Consider the following 20,485-nt stretch of genomic DNA (forward strand, 5'->3'; position numbering starts at 1 on the left):
TAAGTTAAAAAGATTATATTATAATGGCAATTACAAAACAGAGGTTCAATAGTAAACCTAACCCTGCTTGATAAGACAATAGTAAACAATTCTTTTTTAAAAAATGTAGCTTTACATTACCAATATAAGTCCTGCACTACGTCGCAACAAGAATAAAAAATGCACGCATTATGGTATGTAAAGAAAACTATAACAAACATGCAAAGGCAAATATGGTAATACACTAGTTATCACTTAAAACCCAAAACATTACCTACCCCTACAGCTGGAGTTGTGCGAATCCTTTAAGCAGGCCGCTTGCTGACAAAACCATTAGTATTGTAAAGGTCCTTTACATGTAGTAACGTATTTATACCTTTAGAATTTTCGTTATTCTTTATCAAAGGCACCTTGCACGTGTGGCACAGGACGAATCGTACTCACGATTTCGAAATACATAGACCATATTATAATCACCCTCGGGTATCGTTGTACAGAGAAAAAGAAACGAAACCCGAGTACATGTATTTAATTAACAACATTTACACCATTCCGTGACAAGTATTAAACCATTACCCAAAATGAATGCTTGATTTGGGATAGTGTATGCTGAATAAATGACAGGAATTCGCAGATGAAATTCGTTTATCCTAACAACTTAAATCATAACAACGTTGGAAATAAGACCTCAAAAACACAGGATAACACTAAGGCTGTCCTGCAATGTAAAGACAATGGCTCATAGTGCAGAAAAAATACATTTAACATTTTGTTCAAATATTTTATATCGTAGAATGTACCTATCATAATTCAAGATGTACGATTTTCAATTTTAACCCAATATAAGTAGAATGCATTCTAAGTTATCATTTCAGGGAACATTTTTTCCTTGAGTACGATAATACCAATTAGTGGGTTTGGTTACTCCGATAGAAGCTTTACACATCGTCCTTCAGAATATCAATATATATACTTAAAAACAAATGATTGACAGGTTGATACACTGACCCAGAGTTTACGTACTGCTGCCCTCATATTCTAGTACAAATCCACAATATTCAAACGCAATCATCATGTCTGTAGGTCGACATACATGTACATTACTAGATCCACATTTAGAAAACGCCGACGAGTTCAGATCGACGGAAGGGCACATTAATCACTATTACGATAGCGGCAGTGGTGTTGGCGTCGTCAATAATTTTTTAAGGTTATTATTGGCCTTTTTAGTGCAACTGGTACATGGATTATCTTCATACTTTGAATGTGTTCATATGAAAAATATACAATTGAATTTTGCCATACATTCTATCCTTTTACCTTTACAGAAGTTACTTTGATAAGAAGTAGGTTAACACCAATGCCTTGAGATTAGACTCGTTGTGTAGGTCATGACTTTCTGTTAATAAAGTAGATTTTACAAGATGGCAGAATTCATTAAAAATTATTGTCATCATGATGTTGACTTCATATTCATATTTCTGTGATCCTAAACGATTCTTGCAAATTCACTGTAAAACAAAAGCATATTAAGCGGCAAAGTTGAACAGCGAACTATAGGTTAACTGCATTCTCAGTAAACAAAATAAAATGTAGGTAGACTTACGTTTTCCAAGCATTCCCTTTGAGTATTGCTCGTTTGCTAAATATTGAATGCTTGAGTCTTTGAATGATGATTTCTTGGAAAGACATTTTCATTTTTTGATCAAGAGAAAATATATTCTGATAACCAAAATATATTGAGCAATCTTCCTTTTTGTAACAAGATTGCTTAAAAGAAATTCCTACTTACAAGAATATCTTTATTCTTGTCAATTTGAATCCTCTTTCATTGTTTCATTGCTTGTCTGGGAAGTTTCAGAGCATGTGACAAAACTACTTGATTGATTCAGATCTGTCTGCAAGTACGGACAACTTTTGTCTGTCGTATCGGGTCGCCATTCTAACAAAACTCGGCGTTTTCCATTTGATATGGACACAATTTCATCGGAACCATGATCAGGATGAATCGTTTTCACTCTTGATTTAGTTACTGTACACTTTTAGTCATTATGAATCTGAAGACTATATCAAAATTCGCAGAAGTGTTACAGACCTTCAAAAAACTTAAATAAGCCTGCAAGAATACAACTTCATAGATTTTGATTTGCAACCGAAACTTATATTATTTTAGTGTTGGCAATAACATATCAGTTGCGCTATATAAGTGTGATTTAAGGTATTGTGTTTTATCTTCTGGATTTTCTTTCTCTTTTTATCAGATCCCGTGGCGACAGAAGCACCGAATCAATAAAGTGTTTCATTTGGAAGCAACAACTCTCCTTCCTTTGCAGTTTAGATTCTGACCGTATGAAGCAGCTGAAAGCTGTATACTGGTGTTTTCAATTTCATCATGTCAACACTGGACTGTCTTTCAAGCTGTAACCTAATTAACGCGATGCTATTCTGGATCCTACTCAGCCTCCTGACCCTATCACAAAAGGCCAACGTGGCCTCTGGAGAGGAACATAATCTGTTCCCAGCCATTCAAAACAGAGTTGGAAATACTTCCAAGCAGTTGACAGAGAATGACTCAGCTGTCCATCTGTATGCACAATTGATTGATGTGTTGGAAAAATTAAACGTTCTTGACCAAAGTAGACAAGCCATTTCATGTTATTCGTTGGAAAAAATTGTGCGAGAGGTAATTCATATAGATGACGATGGACATAGGATACTCGGAGTGTATTTGTATTTTGAAGAAAAGGATAATAAAAAAGTAATAGGTTCTGTACCTTCAAGAAGTACCAAGAAATTAAGTGATAGCGCTGTACAGTCTTCAGGCACACAACATTTTTCTGAAAGTGATCAAAGGTACAAAGTTAAAAATATTTCATATGTTGAATGCACCAACCATTCCAGAATGGGCATAGAGGGACTTGACAGTCTATCTAGAAAACACGATAAGGCCAACGCCACGTACACTGTGCTAAAGCAAGAAGATAACTTGGTAGACAACCAGACTACCATAGGAAGTTCCAGAGCTGACAGAGAGGACAGCAATGGAGGTAAATACTTTTTTTGACATTTAATCATGAATAAAAGGTATCTGCTTATTTTAGGTTTCGTTTAAGCTGACTTAGACCGTATGCATGATATAACAAAATTTCTTATGTCAATATAAGTTGAACGTGGAACTAAAATTGTACATGAACCGTACATGCTATATCTCTCAAACAAATCGTCATGTCGTTATAATTTTTATCAAATTTTGTCACTAAAATGCGGTTTTATAAACCAAAACCGAGGCCATAATTTTAAAACTTTACTATTTTGGAATGTTTTAATGACGTCACAGAATATAACACATTAATGTCCAAATCTAATTCAAATTTATTAGCACTAAATAGGATTAGAAGGCAAGATCGGACTTATTTCACCCTGCGGTACAAGGTCACACATTCGTGTTTATTTGTAGATTTCAGAAACATGTTGCGTAATTATTATCAATTGTTCGCAAAGGCTCGAAAAAAGTGATATATTAAACTGGCTTCCTAACTTTCTTCATGATTGCTTATGAAATAAACACTCACGTACAGATAAAAAAAATAATAATCTGTAAACCGCGTGAGAAGGCGAATATTTATACTTACCAACGAGCACTTTTTGTGACAGTTTGTTTACTAGATCATTGATATTCATGCCATATTATGCAAATTATGCAAGTTTATCACCTTTATACATTTGCTAACACTTTATGACTGGATATGTGACGGTGGCCCGATTTCGTTATAACTCATTGTGTCAGAGATTAATCAAAATACCGATACAAGAACGACAAGCAATTATAACGCTATTAAACACTACAAGACTTCGTTATGTCATCGTATTCCATTGCTTTTTTACTAATAGTTATACAACAACGCTTTAGCAATTTGGCTTTAATGCATTGATATCAGATATCGTATCTTGCATAGCAGTTCTTCTTGAGTGATCAAAATCGTGATAGTGGGGATAAATGACAAAAGAAAAAATATATAACATTTTATTTAATCGTTTTTATATATGCCTTTTAGTATGCCTTAAATACATGCAAGGGCAATGTTGAGTGCTTGGGCGTCTTATGCTTATATTCATTCGGTTGTTAAGTTGGATCCCTGAAACGGAAGTCTTTTAAGCGCTTTCCTCTAGGTTTAAGTGTCTTCGGGTTGGAAATTCTGTTCGATGCATATTCAGTATTTCAACATTCTGTTACTTCAGTAAGACCTATATGTCTTCAGTGGTTTGAAATTCTACTCATACCTATGAAAACTCTTCATACCTAATTTGCTTAATCATGCTACAGCTAGAAATTAAGTTTCACACACACACATATATATATATATATATATATATATATATATATATATATATATATAGTAATAAACAAGCACACACATAATGTACACAATTCATTCAGAATAGACTGAGCAAAATTAACATCTTCAAAAATCAACAACTAGATGATTATTCTGATAACCATTTTGAGGTGATATTTTGAAAAACAAAACATTAAACATAAATTGGATTTTATTTGATCAAATATACAATTACATTAATTACCTGCCTCGGGTTTACCGTGTATTTAGTAATGAAGATTATTTCTTCCGTGCCAAACTGTCAGCTGATATTCTCATCACAGTATTGAGGCAAGAGTTGAGTTAACTCATAAATCTGACTCACAATGCTATTAGACCCGTGTGTTTAGCTTTGCATGTCTGCTTATGCACATTCGCAAAACAGACGAGACGTATTAATTCAACTGACGAAATTGATCCCAATTATTGGACTCTTGCGATTTAATATACAACCAGTCTGGCGACAACTATCTGATTTGCTGGCACGTTTAGAAGAAAATGCAGGACTTTTGTGATACTGTTTGTCTGTGCTTGAATAATGTTAGCCAACTCCGTTGGAGATAGAGACATGAGCTGTGCTAAAATAATGCTAAATAGGTGTGTAATGGATATTTTGCTATCGATTGATTTTTTTTTAATTGGCTGTAAACAACTTACTATTACGAGAGAGTCAGTACAACAAATAGCTATATCAGTTATTAAAACAAACACAAAAATGATGCAACACAAATTAAAGCGCGTGTTTCAAAATCGTTATTGATTCTGTTATCAGTTTTAAAAGTGTCAACTGTTTCCTTGGCTTTCGTCCTTGTTTTATTTAATGGCAATATATCGGGTTTTTTTTACCTGTGATTACCGATTTTTGTATCTAGTTTTTGGCCAGCGGAAGCAAGCTATTAATTGTGGTCTTCTTGTTTTTGTTAATATCAGAAAACTAAATATGACATTTATTTATATATTTTGTCAACACCTTCTGGTGTTGTTATAGATAGCCATCTTCTGCAGCATTCAGGAGATCGGACATCAACTATTTGCCACGATGTTTCTGACTTTATGTTTTGACTTGATGCCTGTACATCTGATCTTTTATATTGTGAATTAATTACAATTTGTGTCACTGAGGTGTTTCTGTTTCTTGTACTGTATTGTGTATTTATTTTCAGACTCTCTATTTTCTTCCTGCAGCTTTTTATATTACTCATCCATTTCTTGTTGAATTTCTTTTAACTTTAATGCATATGGGCATGTCCTGTTATTCATTGCTTTTGCACTACCTGTTCTCAATGAATTTTGTACTACTAAAACTATACCACTGACACCTATCAACATGATTGTAAAAAGAGTTTATGTTCATACAAATTATAGCTAAAACATGATGCGAAAACCAGCATTTAAAAGAAAATCATTAAAATATATATTTCCTTGGTATACAAAAGTGAATTAAAAAACAAAAGCCATACATTATTGTGAACAAAATACCAGTCCTAAACGTTCTATCACAAGTCCAAATGTATTCCAGATATATTCCATCACTGGATGTGTTAATGTGCCTGTGTGCTAATATCATGGCTTGTGGCGATGTGCTAATAGTCTTTAGATGTATCACAATAATATGTTCCAAAAAGTCCTTGTCTGAATTCACTATAATTCCAAATTAATGTTTCTGTCCAAGAATAGTATTGAACACTTTGTAATTCCGCTTAATATAATTTTAATAAATGATTCTATACGCCTGATGAAAGGGACAAAACAATAATACCCATTCTGCTTCAAGATGTCAAAACAGGAATTAGTAATCTTTAAATAAACAAAATTATATACCCCTCTATTTGAAATAGGTCACAATTACCATTTTCGGAAAATACTCAGTCATTTATAACAAATTTCAGTTCTAGATGAGTATAATGTCTATGATATATGTTGATGAGTGTGTGTGTGTGTGTGTGATTAGGATTTTTAACGTAGCTTTAACAATTGTTCAGTCATATCGCCACGATGTCTGCAGTGTGGCAGTTTATAGTGATGTATTGCACTGGGACATCATGTCGCAGACATTTAATGTGATATCCCACCCAATCACATTATTCTGACACCAGGCCGACCAGTCCTAACACTAACCTCGTAATGCTGATCGCCAAGCGAGGAAGCTGTTAGTACCATTTTCGTAAGTCTTTGGTATGACTCGGCCAGAGATCGAAATCACTACCTCCAGCATCTGAGGCGGACGCTGTTATTACTAGGTCAACGGAGCGGTATATGTTGATGAGAGAAACATGATTATAATGTATTAAGTTGGTAAGTTACTAAAGATGGAAACTTCGCAAAAAAAGAAAGATTCAGATAGATTTGAATGTGAAGTTATCATGGAAAAGGTCACAATAATGTTAAACAGCCAAATCAGAAAGTCAAAACAATAGCAAGATAAAGCTTAGTATGTGAAAGAAGATAGGTAATTAGCGCAAATAAAATGCATCATTTTACGGGTTCCATAATTGTTTTATTTGGCTTGCGATTATGCATTCAAAGCATTCACAACGAACTCTTTGTTTTACAATTGTTATTTCTGACAGACAACTTCAAAATAGACAGATAAATAGATACATAGAGCAGGTAAAGGCGTTTCCAGGAATGCTGTAAACGCACAACTTGAAAGTTCAAGACGTTCTTCACTTTAAAAAATCAACACTGTTTGCCCGGCATCGTTACGTTGAGCTCTCAGATTTACTTACAGAGTGCTTAAAAAGATTACGCTTAAAATAACAGTAGATTTATCCTCAAAAAGAGGATTTTAAAGATGGTATCAGGCTGATTATTCCGATTTCATTGTTGAGTACCTAATGATACTTGAAACACTACGAGACAAAATAATTACATAAATTTAATGAGTGCTGATTGACACTAAGACGATGATAATCAATAACAAATCAAAGATGAGCAACAAGTTTGCAAAGAAATGTAAAGATAAAACGCCCCGTAAACCTGATACAGCTCATAACTATAGAAGCACTAGCACTGAGCCTAACGCGGATCAAAGAACCGACTTTTTATTTCATATATCTAACAAGGAGGGAAAGTACTATGTGAACTCCTAGTGTTTCCAATACTATCTTGCTACGGTAATAATTTCAGGCTGACGCACATAAAAGAAATTAAGAATGTTATAATGATTTGATTGAAGAGATTGAGCATTACAGAGGTGTTGAACGGAACGTAAACCTTTATCTTATTTTGTTTTAAATAAGTATAGGTTAGCGGTTCGACTAGATCAAGTGGTTTAGGTGTTGCAGCTACTAGCTAAATAGTTGCAGATATAACATCTGGAGTTAGTCTTCTTATAGCGTTTAGTGACCTTAATATGATTTTTTAAGACTATGATTCGTTGCAAAGCTTTTAAAATGTCAGATTGTACATGGGGATTATTTGAATAGAGATTCAATCAAACGGATAATGCTATACAAGTTAAGCTGAAATGTATATTCATTAGAAGATTACAGGGATATAATTTTAAAAATTAGAAGGCTTTATAGGTATTTAGTTCTTTCCAACCCCACCCCCACAAAAAAAACAGTTAGACAAAAAAATGTAAGCAATACAAAATTTATTTTCTTAATATGAGCCATATTTTATTCGTTCATAATATTATTTATATTAGCACATTGTTTACATTCATTCTCTTCATTAAACTATCGATTCGTTCATCGAAGATGACATTGTTCATTATTTAGCACTTTAATTACATTCGTGTTCATGGCTCTTAGACCTGCCGCAGAACACTGACAAAAACAATCACCAGAGTTAAACGATTTCAGAGTGCATTCGAAAAAGTCCAACTCGACGAGACAAATGTCTTTATAAAATACATTAATAAGAGAAGGCCAGGCTGGTATGTTTCGTGGAGCTAGTTTATTAAATCATATATAATTCTATCTTTTTCTTCAATATATTTCCCTTGCAAAAAACCTATTTGCTATTGAAGTTGATGCTGTTTTATTGTCTACATTAAACAGTGAAAATGGTCTCTAATTACTAATAAATATTCTACCTTTATCTCTTTACTTTTGGAATGTATATGATAATTTCCTGCGACTGAAATCGAGACAGTTTTATTTTCATATCCAGATTTCGAATTCTATATAAACATTCACCCAAAGGTTTCCAAAAGAACTTATACAGTTCTTCATCCTTGTTCTCACTGTCGTTGTAGCATTCACGATTTGCTTTAACGTATCTATTTGGCATAATTCCGGTCCCGCTTTTAATTTTAGATTCAATTATCAGCAACTTATCGTATGCGCAATTTTACCTCACTCATTTTCAGATAATTAGTATCAGCTAATCCAAATGTACTAATATAATGTGCCGAGTCAAGCTTATTATTCATACACTATATATTAAGACAAATAATACAGGTAAGAAATTAAGGTATATAGAATGAGTGATAGAGAATTATAAATATACACCAGACAAAACGGAAGTTACTATCCTTGGATTCCTATAGAATAATGCTTGAAAATGAATCTCCGTAGAGTATGAATTAAAATTCTCTAACCTGTATCATTACATTATTTGTATTAAACTATAATTTCTGCCTACTATTATCAAGCATTTTTAAATAATAATCCAGGGATAGCACTTTCCGTTATGTATGATGTATGTTTATAATTCTCTATAATTAATTACTTAATATTCCTCTTATTCTCCAAGTGAATATAATTTGAAATGTTGTATAACTTCTTGAACGTACTGATAATTCTCATTATCAATTTCCTGTTCCTCCGAGGTTTGAATAAAATAGGTCATCTTGATTTGTCGTTATTTGATTTCGTTACACCTAGCCAGACACCAATGTTCAGGTACAGGCAGATGTCTTTTCTCGAATATAATGGTTGCCAGTTAATAAAATATGTTTTAGTTTCTGTAAATTTATCTTCGTTAAAATATTTTGCAATTTTGGCTAGGAATTGACTCTACACCGATTACAACTTAAAAGGTCTTATTGTTCTTTTAGCCAAAAACTATGATCAAGCAGCAATTTTGGTACTTCTGTTCCAAGTACGAATTTAGCCATTTCTATTGTGGCACTATGTTTTGTTTTATTAAGCCTTCTGGGTGAATTTTAATTTAATGATAACACAATATGGCTGTTTTTACATTTTTTAAATATGTTTCTCCACACTTGCAAGTAATTATTTTAAGTTGCTATTGCCTGATTGTGTCATTTACTCCACTATAATGCCAGCATGATTTAACAATATGTACATAACGTGCTTTTAACATAACTATAAACTGTCAAACTGCAGACATCTTATCGTTTTCATTTTATTTTCAACCTTTAATACATCTTTTATTTCGTCGTCAAGAGATAATTCCTTCACGTAAACTAATTACTCAGCACTCAACTTCTAGTAAATCTTCCAATTTATACACATCAGAGTCACTCAGAATTACTTGTCTAATTGCAACAAAATCAATCTCTTTAATTTGAGCTAGTAGGTTTAAGGCAGAGAGCTCCGGAACTAAGTCAAACTAAGATATTTGCCACCTGCTCCCTAGGTACTACGGTGTACCGGAAGTTAGATTAAATTGTAATTTGAATCGGCTTTATCTGATACCCTTGACAGTAATCTGGTGGCATACTTGCAACGAACTAGAGAGATCAGATGTACGCAATGAATAAAATATTTTACACTTATGGTGGGTTTCCAATATGAAATTGTCTCATATTGAAGTTTGAAATTTGATTCGCCACCACTACACTATTGGTCTTTTAAACTATTTTAAGTTAGTTAAATAAATTAATTTAAAGTATATAAATATTTACATTTTATGAATAACTCATAATATCTATACACAGTTTTATAATTGATCTTGTTAGTTATAAATTGTAATAAAATAAGTTTTGACATCGAGTTCTAAATTATTACAGAGCCAGACGAACTGACATAAGAAATTAACATAAAACATGCAACATGTAAATTAGTATTTATTACGTGATATATTTAAAGCTTTTAACTGAAGCTATTAATTCATTAAAAAAGAAACAAAACAAAATTAATAACGCATTACTTACAATAAACAAGTTGCTGTTGGTATAACTATTATACTTATATATATATATATATATATATATATATATATATATATATATATATATATATATATATATATATATATATATATATAGATAGATAGATAGATAGATAGATAGATAGATAGTCTGTGTATCGTTGCTTATCACGTAAATGCTGTCCGAATGTTGTTGCTCATCTTCTTGGTTACTAAATAGCTTCATTGATTCATCGCATAGTCTGTGGCAGTAGTGGGTATTATTTATTTGACGAAATTCTGAATGTTTTTGATTATATAGTTTGCTTTATCTGTATAAAATTACAAAAATATAAATTGAAAAGTGATAGGCATGGTTCCGATGATCTCGCTGCCCTGGCACAGCGTTTTAAGACAAATGCGTTTACTAAAAATACATTTTTTACTTTTATTGGTCATTTGTTGCAATCGTTATAGAGAGATATTCAGGATTGGAAGTTGACAGTTGTCCTTCTGGAAGTCAGATTTATTTTCAAAACTGATATGAAAAGGATTGAATTTGGTATGATAAAAAGTTAGGCCGTGATTGCATATGAGGGTATGACTAGGAAAAGTTTGGTTGCAAATTACCTGCTATCGTCTTACATGTTCTATTTTCTCAAATATAATGTTTAATACTATGATCATGATCAGTAGAAGTAAATATGTTTATCGTAGTCCGCGTCAAGGACATTGTATTTAATATTTTCTTTATTATAATTTTAGTAGCAAACTTTCTATTTATAACTAATATTTTACTAGAAATGAAATTTTGTACCTCATCCCTTATCCGGATTAATTTTTATGTGTCTCAATTTGTTTATGTAATCTTGCTTACTGGATAATTATTTATTCCTGTGATAACATCTGAGCAATAATAAGTGATATTGTTTTCTTTAGAGATTGAATTGGGTGAAATTATTCATTATTCTCTGCAAATACAAAGTGCTGTATACTATTCTTGGAAAGAGACAATAACTGGGAGTAATAATGAATTCATCCAAGGAAAATTTGAATTATATTAATGTGATTCAACAAAAGGCTTTCATCACATCAGTACAATCAATACAATTCAAGTCATTGGCACATTAGCACATTATAGACCTCCGGCCTCTACAGGCACATTAACACCTTCAGCGTTGGAAATTATTTGGAACACCACTAAAGATTATTTAGAACATTATTCGTTAGGACTTGTATTAGTAATTATAAGATTATTTGGGAATTAACTCGCAATGCCGTAAGTTCTTTTTGTATTATATCTTCACTTTGCGTTATAGGGAAATAAATTATTTGTTGAATTTTACAAAGTTTGTTGCTTCTCACTCTTTTCTATTACTTACTTTGACACCATAAATTCGTAATAGAAAAATGAAGGATAGTGTTGTGATAAGTTCGATTTTTTCTAAAATACTTGAGAAACCTTTGCTTATGGAATTTAAATTCATTTGTATCAGAATTGTGTAATTCTCTTGTATTACTTTACATATTTGAGAGCTCTATGGTGAAACTAACACGATTTGATAGTGTTGTCTAAAGTGGAGAATTTTATTTTAAATCCTACACAGGAAAGATTAGAGACCCTGAAAAAGGATGAATTTCGCCAGCTTGTCAGAAAATATATCTTAGGCGAATACTTCTGCAACGAAGCAAGAAATAATTTTGATGGTACGAACGAATTTTAGGGGTAAACAAATACCAATCTGATTTTATTATGGAGAATTATGACCAATTCATTTGGAAAGGTTCTATATCACTTGACGCTGATTCGGCCAAGCCTACCCTCCTAAGGGTCTTTTATTATCAGGTAATTTGCATTTGTCTAAGAAGTCCTATTCGTATGAAAGTGTTCTTGTTCAGAGAGTAGAGTGCGGTTTAATTCCAGTTCCTCTCCATAATGTTATTGAACATCAGACTTAGTGTCTGGACCATTGACTGTCGGCGCTGTGTTTCTTTGCCCATTTAGGGTGTTCGTTTATTGCTAGGCAGTGATGTAGCTGGAGATAAGGTCATGGTTAATCCACTTGTAATTGGCAAGTCTTCAGAACTTCATTCGTTAGTAATTCTCGAATTATTCGGGATTAAATTCACATTACCGTAATGTTTTTTTATACATTGTTTCTATATGTTATAGGGAAAGAATTTATTTCTTGAATTTTGCAAAGCTTGTTACTTCTCACTTTGTCCTATCACTTTTTTAGGCCATATAGACTCATGATAATAAAAAACTATAGGCCCGTGAACAGTATGGGAATTTCTCTGAAATATATAAGTCAACTTTGTTCTTTTTTCTCAGTTAAGTTTTGTTCTAATTTTATCTTCTTTTCCCCGGCCATGATTTATACAAACAAGCTTTATTAATGTTCTGACTGCACTCACGTTACTTTCCCTGTCTACGTGCATGCGATGCTAAATTTAATAAGGCTGTCCATGTTTGAAACAATATTGTGCTCTTTTCAATCAAGAAATTGTTGGCTGCACTCTGCTCTCTAATTGCCACTAACCGCCACTTATAATAGATTACATTGACCAAATTTACACACTTTAATCACTATATTTGATTTTGGATGTCCGGGCATCAGCGATAAGGCGACATGTCCGATTTAGGGATTGTTTTCATTCTATAATTATATCCATACAGCATGAATTAGGTTTGAACGAGCCTGTACCACATATTCTGCTGGAATAATGGAATGAAATTCAGTGTTACAAAGAGATAATCAGACATGCCATGGAGGCTTGTTTGCCTAATAAATTCTGCTGAGATTAGATCAATAAAATGAAATTGTCAGAATTCCCAGCGCTGCTTGAAATATGGAAGGTAAAAGATGAATAATAGCAGCTAAATGTACTAAATGGAAAGGATAATGCATATAGACAGAAAGCAAATGAATACATCACAACACGTTGAATTATGTTATCGAATACATTTATCAGATTTCCACCGCTGCATGAAGCAACAAGTTAGCCCTGAATACTGCCAACCCTTGGATCGATATTTAAATTTTCAAAGTCGTCCGAGAATTTTCTTGTTATGAGTCTATGCTCTTAAAATAAGTAACATACAAAAGTGAAGACAACAAGCTTTGTAAACCTTAACAGATAATTTATTTACCTAGAGTACAAAGTGAAAAATGAGAAAAAAGAATTTACGGTATTGAGAATTAGTTCCTAAATCAATCCAATAATTAAAGACTCAAGTTCTAGTAATAAAATGTCCTGAATTAAGCTCAGTTCAAGTCCCGAAGAGATCAAAAATGTAAGGCGATGGCGTGTCTTTTATAGGCTGCGAAGTACTTGTGTGTCAACTGTTTCTTCTTGAATCACAGATATATTATTCCAGGTTTGAACACAGTATCAATTTCAATGAATGTTTTTATTCAATTATTTTGTAAAAGCATTTTTTGTATTTCCAGAGAAAAAATGATCTTTGATTCAATAATTTAAAGAAAAGTGAACTTCAGCTCAAACTGGTCACAGTATAATACAACTTAAAGTGCTAGATTTTAAAACACGACTGATAAAATCTCACAGTCACACGATAATATAGTTATCTGCTTGACTTCAGGTCACATTATCATTTTCTGAAAACAACCATTACCTATAGAAAATAACCTAATGACCTTTAATAACATATAACATTTCTTGGGAATCTCTAAAACCCTGACCCTGATCAACATGTTTACCACTTCTTGTTTCTCTGAACAATAATTTCGTTAATAAGCTCATACACATGAAGAATAATGAAGTTATTATTGGTTGTTTACATCAGTGAACATTTCTTAACATACAAAAGTCAACCAGGTCAAGCAGAAATGAACTGAATGCTGGACAAAGTCAAGTCCAGTAAACATTAAAATAGCATGTACTGAAATACAAATGTAGAACTAACAAACAATTAAATTAAATATACATAAAACGTCCCTCATAAAGAAAAAGAAAGATTTATACAATAAATATATTTATGGTAGAAAACATAAGGTGAAATATTATGAATGATAAAAGGTATACATGAAAAAATATATTTCTATACATGTGAAAGTGCATCTGTTATTAAATTGTTTTTCCTTTGGTGTGCCTGATGTCGATATTATATTCATGCAGCAACACATCCCAACTTAATAATCTCTGATAATTGTTTTTCATCTTGCCTACGAACGTAAAGGGGTTGTGAACACTAAACACAATAGTCATATAAGGAGATAATCTAATGTAAACTTCAAAGCCAAACATTCCTTTTCGATTGTGGAATAATTTTTCTGGTACTTATTTAATTCCTAAGAAAAATAGCACACCGGTTGATCAACACTATTTTTGTCTGATTGAATCAATACCAACTCCAACATCACTTGCGTCAACAGACAGTTTAAACGATTGGCTGAAATTTTAAGCTGTAAGAAATGGTGCACTCTTACGTATGGCTTTTACCTTTTCAAAAGCCTCCTGACATTTTTAAGACCAATGAAACTTGGGTTTTTGTTCAATAAATTTGTCAGGGGTTCAGCAAAATTTCCGATAGTATCCAGTTATACCCAAACGTCGCATCAGTTGCTTTTTACTAATAGGCACAGGGAATTCAGAAATAGACTTAAATTGTAATGTCCCACGATATCTCATAGAAATGCAAGCACGGCAATTCTCACTTTTGGATAAATTAATTGTGAAACTTGCATCAGTGAGTCTGTCAAAGAATTTCCGAATTGTCGCTAAATGATCTTTACAGGTGTCGTTGTAGACGATGACATTATCGATGTTAGCATTACACTTATCTAAACCAGCTGTAATCATGTTCATTAAACGCTGAAAAGTACTAGGCGAACCTTTCATCACAAACGGCATCACTTTATATTGATAAAGTCCATCTGGAGTCACGAATGCCGAAATTACCTTTGCCCTTTCCGTCAATAAAACTTGCCAAAATCCTTTGGGAAGGTCAAATTTGTGACATACTTGGCATTTACAATTTTATCAATGCAATCATCGATTCTTGGTAACGAAAATTAATTTGTTTTTGTCACACTGTCCACATTTCTATAACTAGTGCACAGAAGGAAAGTATTATCTGGTTTCGGAACAAGTACACATGGTGAAATCGAGTCACTTTTACTCGGTTCTATGAAATCATTCTCCAGCAAATACTGATTTTCTTTTACAAGCATTCCTGCTTTAGAGGTTTCATTATGTACGAGTGCTATTTCATATATGTGGAATGTACAATTTCAACGTCATCCCGGGTAGGATTTGAAATAAAAATATCTCTACTTTTGATGACATGGTAGAAAAGCTTTGCTGATTTCACTAAGATTTCTAAAATGTGAAATATTACTTGGGATTTTAATATTCCGAAACTAAGGGAATTAAATTTCAAAAACAAAGTTTTCTGAAATATTTTAACAAAATTTGTTTCCCATGGACTAGAGCACAATTTTCTGCTACGAGTCTATGCTCTTAAAATAAGTAACATATAAGAGTAAAGACAACAAGTTTGTAAACTTAACAAATAATATATGTACCTAGTATACAAAGTGAAAAATGAGAAATAAGAACTTATGGCAGTGTGAATTAAATAAAAATACAAAGTCCTGAATAAAACTCAGTTCAAGTCCCAAAGAGATCCAAAATTTAAGGCGAGGACGTGTCCGTTATAGTCTGAGAGGTACTGTAGTGTCAACAGTCTCTTCTTGAATCACATAAATATTATTCCAGGTTTGAAATCAGCATAAATTCCAATTAATGTCTTTAGCCAAGATTTTTTCAGATCACTTTTGTATTGCCAGAGACAATAATCTCTTGAATTCAATAACTTGAAGAATATAAAATTCAGTCCAAACTGGTCACAACATAATACAACTTAAAGTGCTAGATGCTAAATCACGACTGGTAAAACCATCACAGTCACAAGATAATATAGTTCTCTGCTTGACCTCAGGTCACATTAACATTTTCTAAAAATAATTAGTATCTAATGCAAAATAACCTTCTAGAATAATCTAATGAGCGTTGTTTATTTACAACAAAATATCCTATAAAATTCACTTAGGAATCTCAAAAAACCCTGACCCTGATCAAAATATTTACCAATTCTATTTTACCTGAAACATAATTATGTTAATAAGCTCATAGACATCGATAACAATGAAGCTATTATTAGTTGTTTAGGTAAATTAAATAAATATTTATAAAAAAACCAATGAGGACAAGCAGAATTGGACTCAATGCTGGTCAAGGTAAAGTCCAGCAAACAATGTTAAATTACAAAAACAAGTAATGAAATAAAAACAGACAACCAATTAAATTAAACACACACACACACACACACACACACACACACACACACACACATATATATATATATATATATGTGTGTGTGTGTGTGTGTATGAATATGGCCATGTGTCGGTCTATATATACAAGAATTTGTTATTTCAACAGAGAACATTAATGTTTTGTCATGTGAGCGTCCACACACAAATATATATATATATATATTATTCGAGATTACTAACAAGCTAATGTCAAGGAACAAATCTACACCACTTCCAACAACCTTCTCTTCAATCGACCTTCCGATCATGTTTGCAAATTTCTTCCGTGACAAAGTACAAACCATTAGAGATAAGCTTGACACCACAGTTTCAATTGAATCGTCGTCACCATACAGTTGGGATACAGAATTTGAGCGGCAACCATTAGCAGCATTTGAACCTATCTCTATGGATTTCGTACGTACAATCCTGATAAAGAATGCACCAAAGTCACGTGAACTTGATCCAATTCCAACATCACTGATGCTTGAGTGCTTAGATCCAGTATTGCCTTCACTAACTGATGTTATTAATAACTCTCTCTCATCCTGGGAATTCCCGTCATTTTTCAAAACTGCCATTGTAAACCCCTGCTGAAGAAACTACCACTAGACCATAACGATTTAAAGAACTACCGCCCAGTTTCTAATTTCCCATTCAAATCAAACATCTTAGAAAAGGTTGTTCTATCCCAGCTTGTATCTCATCTAAATTCAAACAGTCTTTTTAGGAATGTACAATCTGTATATCGCCCTTGCCACAGTACTTAAACTACTCTTCTAAAAGCAATTAATGACATTCTCTCTGCGTTGGATAGCGGAAAGATTACAGTCCTCACCCTCCTTGATTTGTCTGCAGCATTTTACATAACATACCATGAGATATTACTTCACCGTCCCCAGCATGTATATGGCATTCATGATACAGCCTTGCTATGGCTCAAGTCCTACTTGGTCAACAGGACACAAATTTTATCTGCAAATGGAATACACTCCGGCTTAGTTGATCTATGTTGTGGTGTTCCACAGGGGTCTGTTCTTGGACCTGTTCTCTTCATTCTGTACACTCAGTCGCTCTCAAGTGTCATAGATCATCATCCAGTGTCTCACCAATTGTACGCTGATGGCACCCAAATATAGAAATCTAGCCACCCAACTAAAGTTGATGCTACCATCCAAGGTGTACAGAGGTACATTTCTGATGTGAAATCATGGGTCACATGTAACAAGCTGCAGATGAATGATGATAAAACTGAGGTCATTCTGATCACAACACAAAGACTTTCTCATTCACATCCTTTACCTCAAACAATAAATATCAGCAGCACCAACATTAAATTCACACAATCAGTACGAAACCTAGGTGTTACTCTGGACAGTACTCTCACGTTGCACCAACATGTCATGAACATATGCAAGGCTGCATATCTTGAGCTGAGACGCATCAGCTCAATTTGCAAATATCTTTCAGCTGATGCCACTAAAAATACTTGTGTGTTCATTAGTACTTTCTAGACTGGATTATTTTAACTCAATTCTGTCTGGTTCATCTCAATATCTGCTCTAGAAACTTCAAAAAGTTGAAAACACAGCTGCTCGGATCTGATCACACCTCCCCGCTGCTCTGTACCCAACACTGGCTATCCATTCGATCCAGAATCAAACACAAAATTTGTTCTCTGTGCTACGTTTCACTGTCGGACTCTAGCCCAACACACCTATCCGACCTCACCCATGTGTGTACACACCAGCAAGATATTTACGCTCCTCTTCTGACAATCGTATACACAATATTCCCAATATGAAAACGAAGTCATATGGATAGCGTTCTTTTGCATACCAGTGCCTAGCAACGTGGAATGAATTGCCCAATGAACTTAGACACAAAGACACAGTGATCACATTCAAGAGGGCTCTCAAAACTCACTTATTTCGACTGCAAGAACAAACTTAAGACCTAATAATGTTTCCTACCTTAAATATTCTCAGCATCTTTTTTTAAATCTTTTTTATAAATAATGTTTTCTAATTTTATGGTGTTTGTTTTTTTTAATCATATCATTATATGATTTTTTATCTTATAGGTTTTGTCTAATGTTGTAAAGTGCTTAAAGCATCTAAAGATTAGGCGCTATACAAAGTCCTCATTATTATTATTATTATTATTATATATATATATATATATATATATATATATATATATATATATATATATATATATATATATATTTAATATATATATATGTGTGTGTGTGTGTGTGTGTGTGTTTAAAGATAGAAAGATAGAGAGTGAGAAGTAAACTAACTGTTACGCCAACCAATGACGGGCATGAAAATACAAAAAGAAAGTTGACAAGTAAATATTTAAAAAATCGACGAATAATTATTATCAACTAGACATCAGTAGAATTCAATTACTGTTCATTTACAAATGATCAACTTATTTTCCGCGTCGTAGGATGTGTTTATTGATATTTAAAGATACAATTATTCAAGCCCATCGCATAAACTGATTCCTCTTCTTAAACCAAGATATTTACCGATTTTGTATGATTCTACGTTTTGTCTTACGTGCGTTTCTTTGTTACAGTGTTTAAATCTGAGGCACAAGTGAAAGCTGTGAATCAGTTGTAATACTGAAATTTAATGCTCTAATATCTTATTTGTTACGCGTCCCCATATCACTAGACTTCGTGTTATGCGGGTGGGATATGACATAATTTATGAGTCCCCTTATCACTAGACTTCGTGTTATGCGGGCGGGAATATGACATAATTTATGAGTCCCCTTATCGCTAGACTTTGTTATGTGGCGAGGGTGGTTACAACATGATTTACGAGTTCCCTTATCACTGGACGTCATGTTATACGGTGCATATAACACCTTTTTAAGCCTTTCACATGCCAAATATCGGTTTCGTTTTAAATTCTCATGGCCAAGCTGAGAAAGTTATGAACACACAAAATGTAACGTTTTAAGGGAGAACGAGGAACATAATATGTGTCGGGACCAACAGGCGTTATAATAAAGACACCTATTGTATAAATGCCATTTGGAAAGTATGTTAAGCTGGCGAATGATGGTAAACGAGAGCAGCCGTATCACACTTGAAATATGTAATCTGAGAATTCGTTCTGGGCGATTTGTTGGTAATTAGCGGAATGGTTATGTAACACGTGGTATAATTTTTTGTTATAATCCATGTACAAATAATTGTATTCAAAGTGATAGATAGTACAGTGTATTTAGGACTTATTGTTGATAAAGTATAAATAATACGAAGCTGCCTTGTAATATTTCAAACAGTTAATTAAATACTAAAACATGAATGAAAACACTAATATTACCATACCAAATTACATCTCATATCGACCTTTTTTTTTTGTCTGTATAGGTTTAAGCAGAACACAAGTGGTTGTGATTTCAACATGCTCGGCTGTGATTGGCGTCTTCTTCATGATAGCTGGAGTAATGCGAATAAGGTAAAATGACACTGCAGGTATAACAGGAGTCAAACATAGAAGCACACTTAGCAATTTGTAGTGTAATATTAGTTTATCTCATGTGTCGGCTACCTATCGTACCCTTGGCAACGGTAGCACGCCATACTCTTTGGAAAGGCACGATGTACGAGTTGTAGTTTTGCATTGCATGTGCGAAAAGAGATAATTAAATCAAAAGGTCAAATATGACTTGGAACTTAGCATTCTACAACTGATTGGACCCGCCACAGCAGTTCGA

General features: G+C 33.2%; 1 protein-coding gene across 2 annotated transcripts in view; it reads left to right on the forward strand.

Moving 5' to 3' along the window:
- LOC149781255 (uncharacterized) overlaps nucleotides 1–20,485 on the forward strand; it is a 97,594-nt gene that overhangs the window by 56,302 nt on the left and 20,807 nt on the right. For both annotated transcript variants that reach the window (XM_089935340.1, XM_089935339.1), the window contains exons 2-3: nucleotides 2,241–3,026; nucleotides 20,139–20,226. In XM_089935340.1, coding sequence (XP_089791466.1) covers nucleotides 2,372–3,026; nucleotides 20,139–20,226 — 743 coding nt within the window. In that variant the 5' untranslated portion in view covers nucleotides 2,241–2,371. The remainder of the gene's footprint in view (nucleotides 1–2,240; nucleotides 3,027–20,138; nucleotides 20,227–20,485) is intronic.

This window comes from Sinohyriopsis cumingii, chromosome 15 (genome assembly GCF_028554795.1).
Source record: "Sinohyriopsis cumingii isolate HCF-2022 chromosome 15, ASM2855479v2, whole genome shotgun sequence".
NCBI classification, from domain to species: Eukaryota; Metazoa; Mollusca; class Bivalvia; order Unionida; family Unionidae; genus Sinohyriopsis; species Sinohyriopsis cumingii.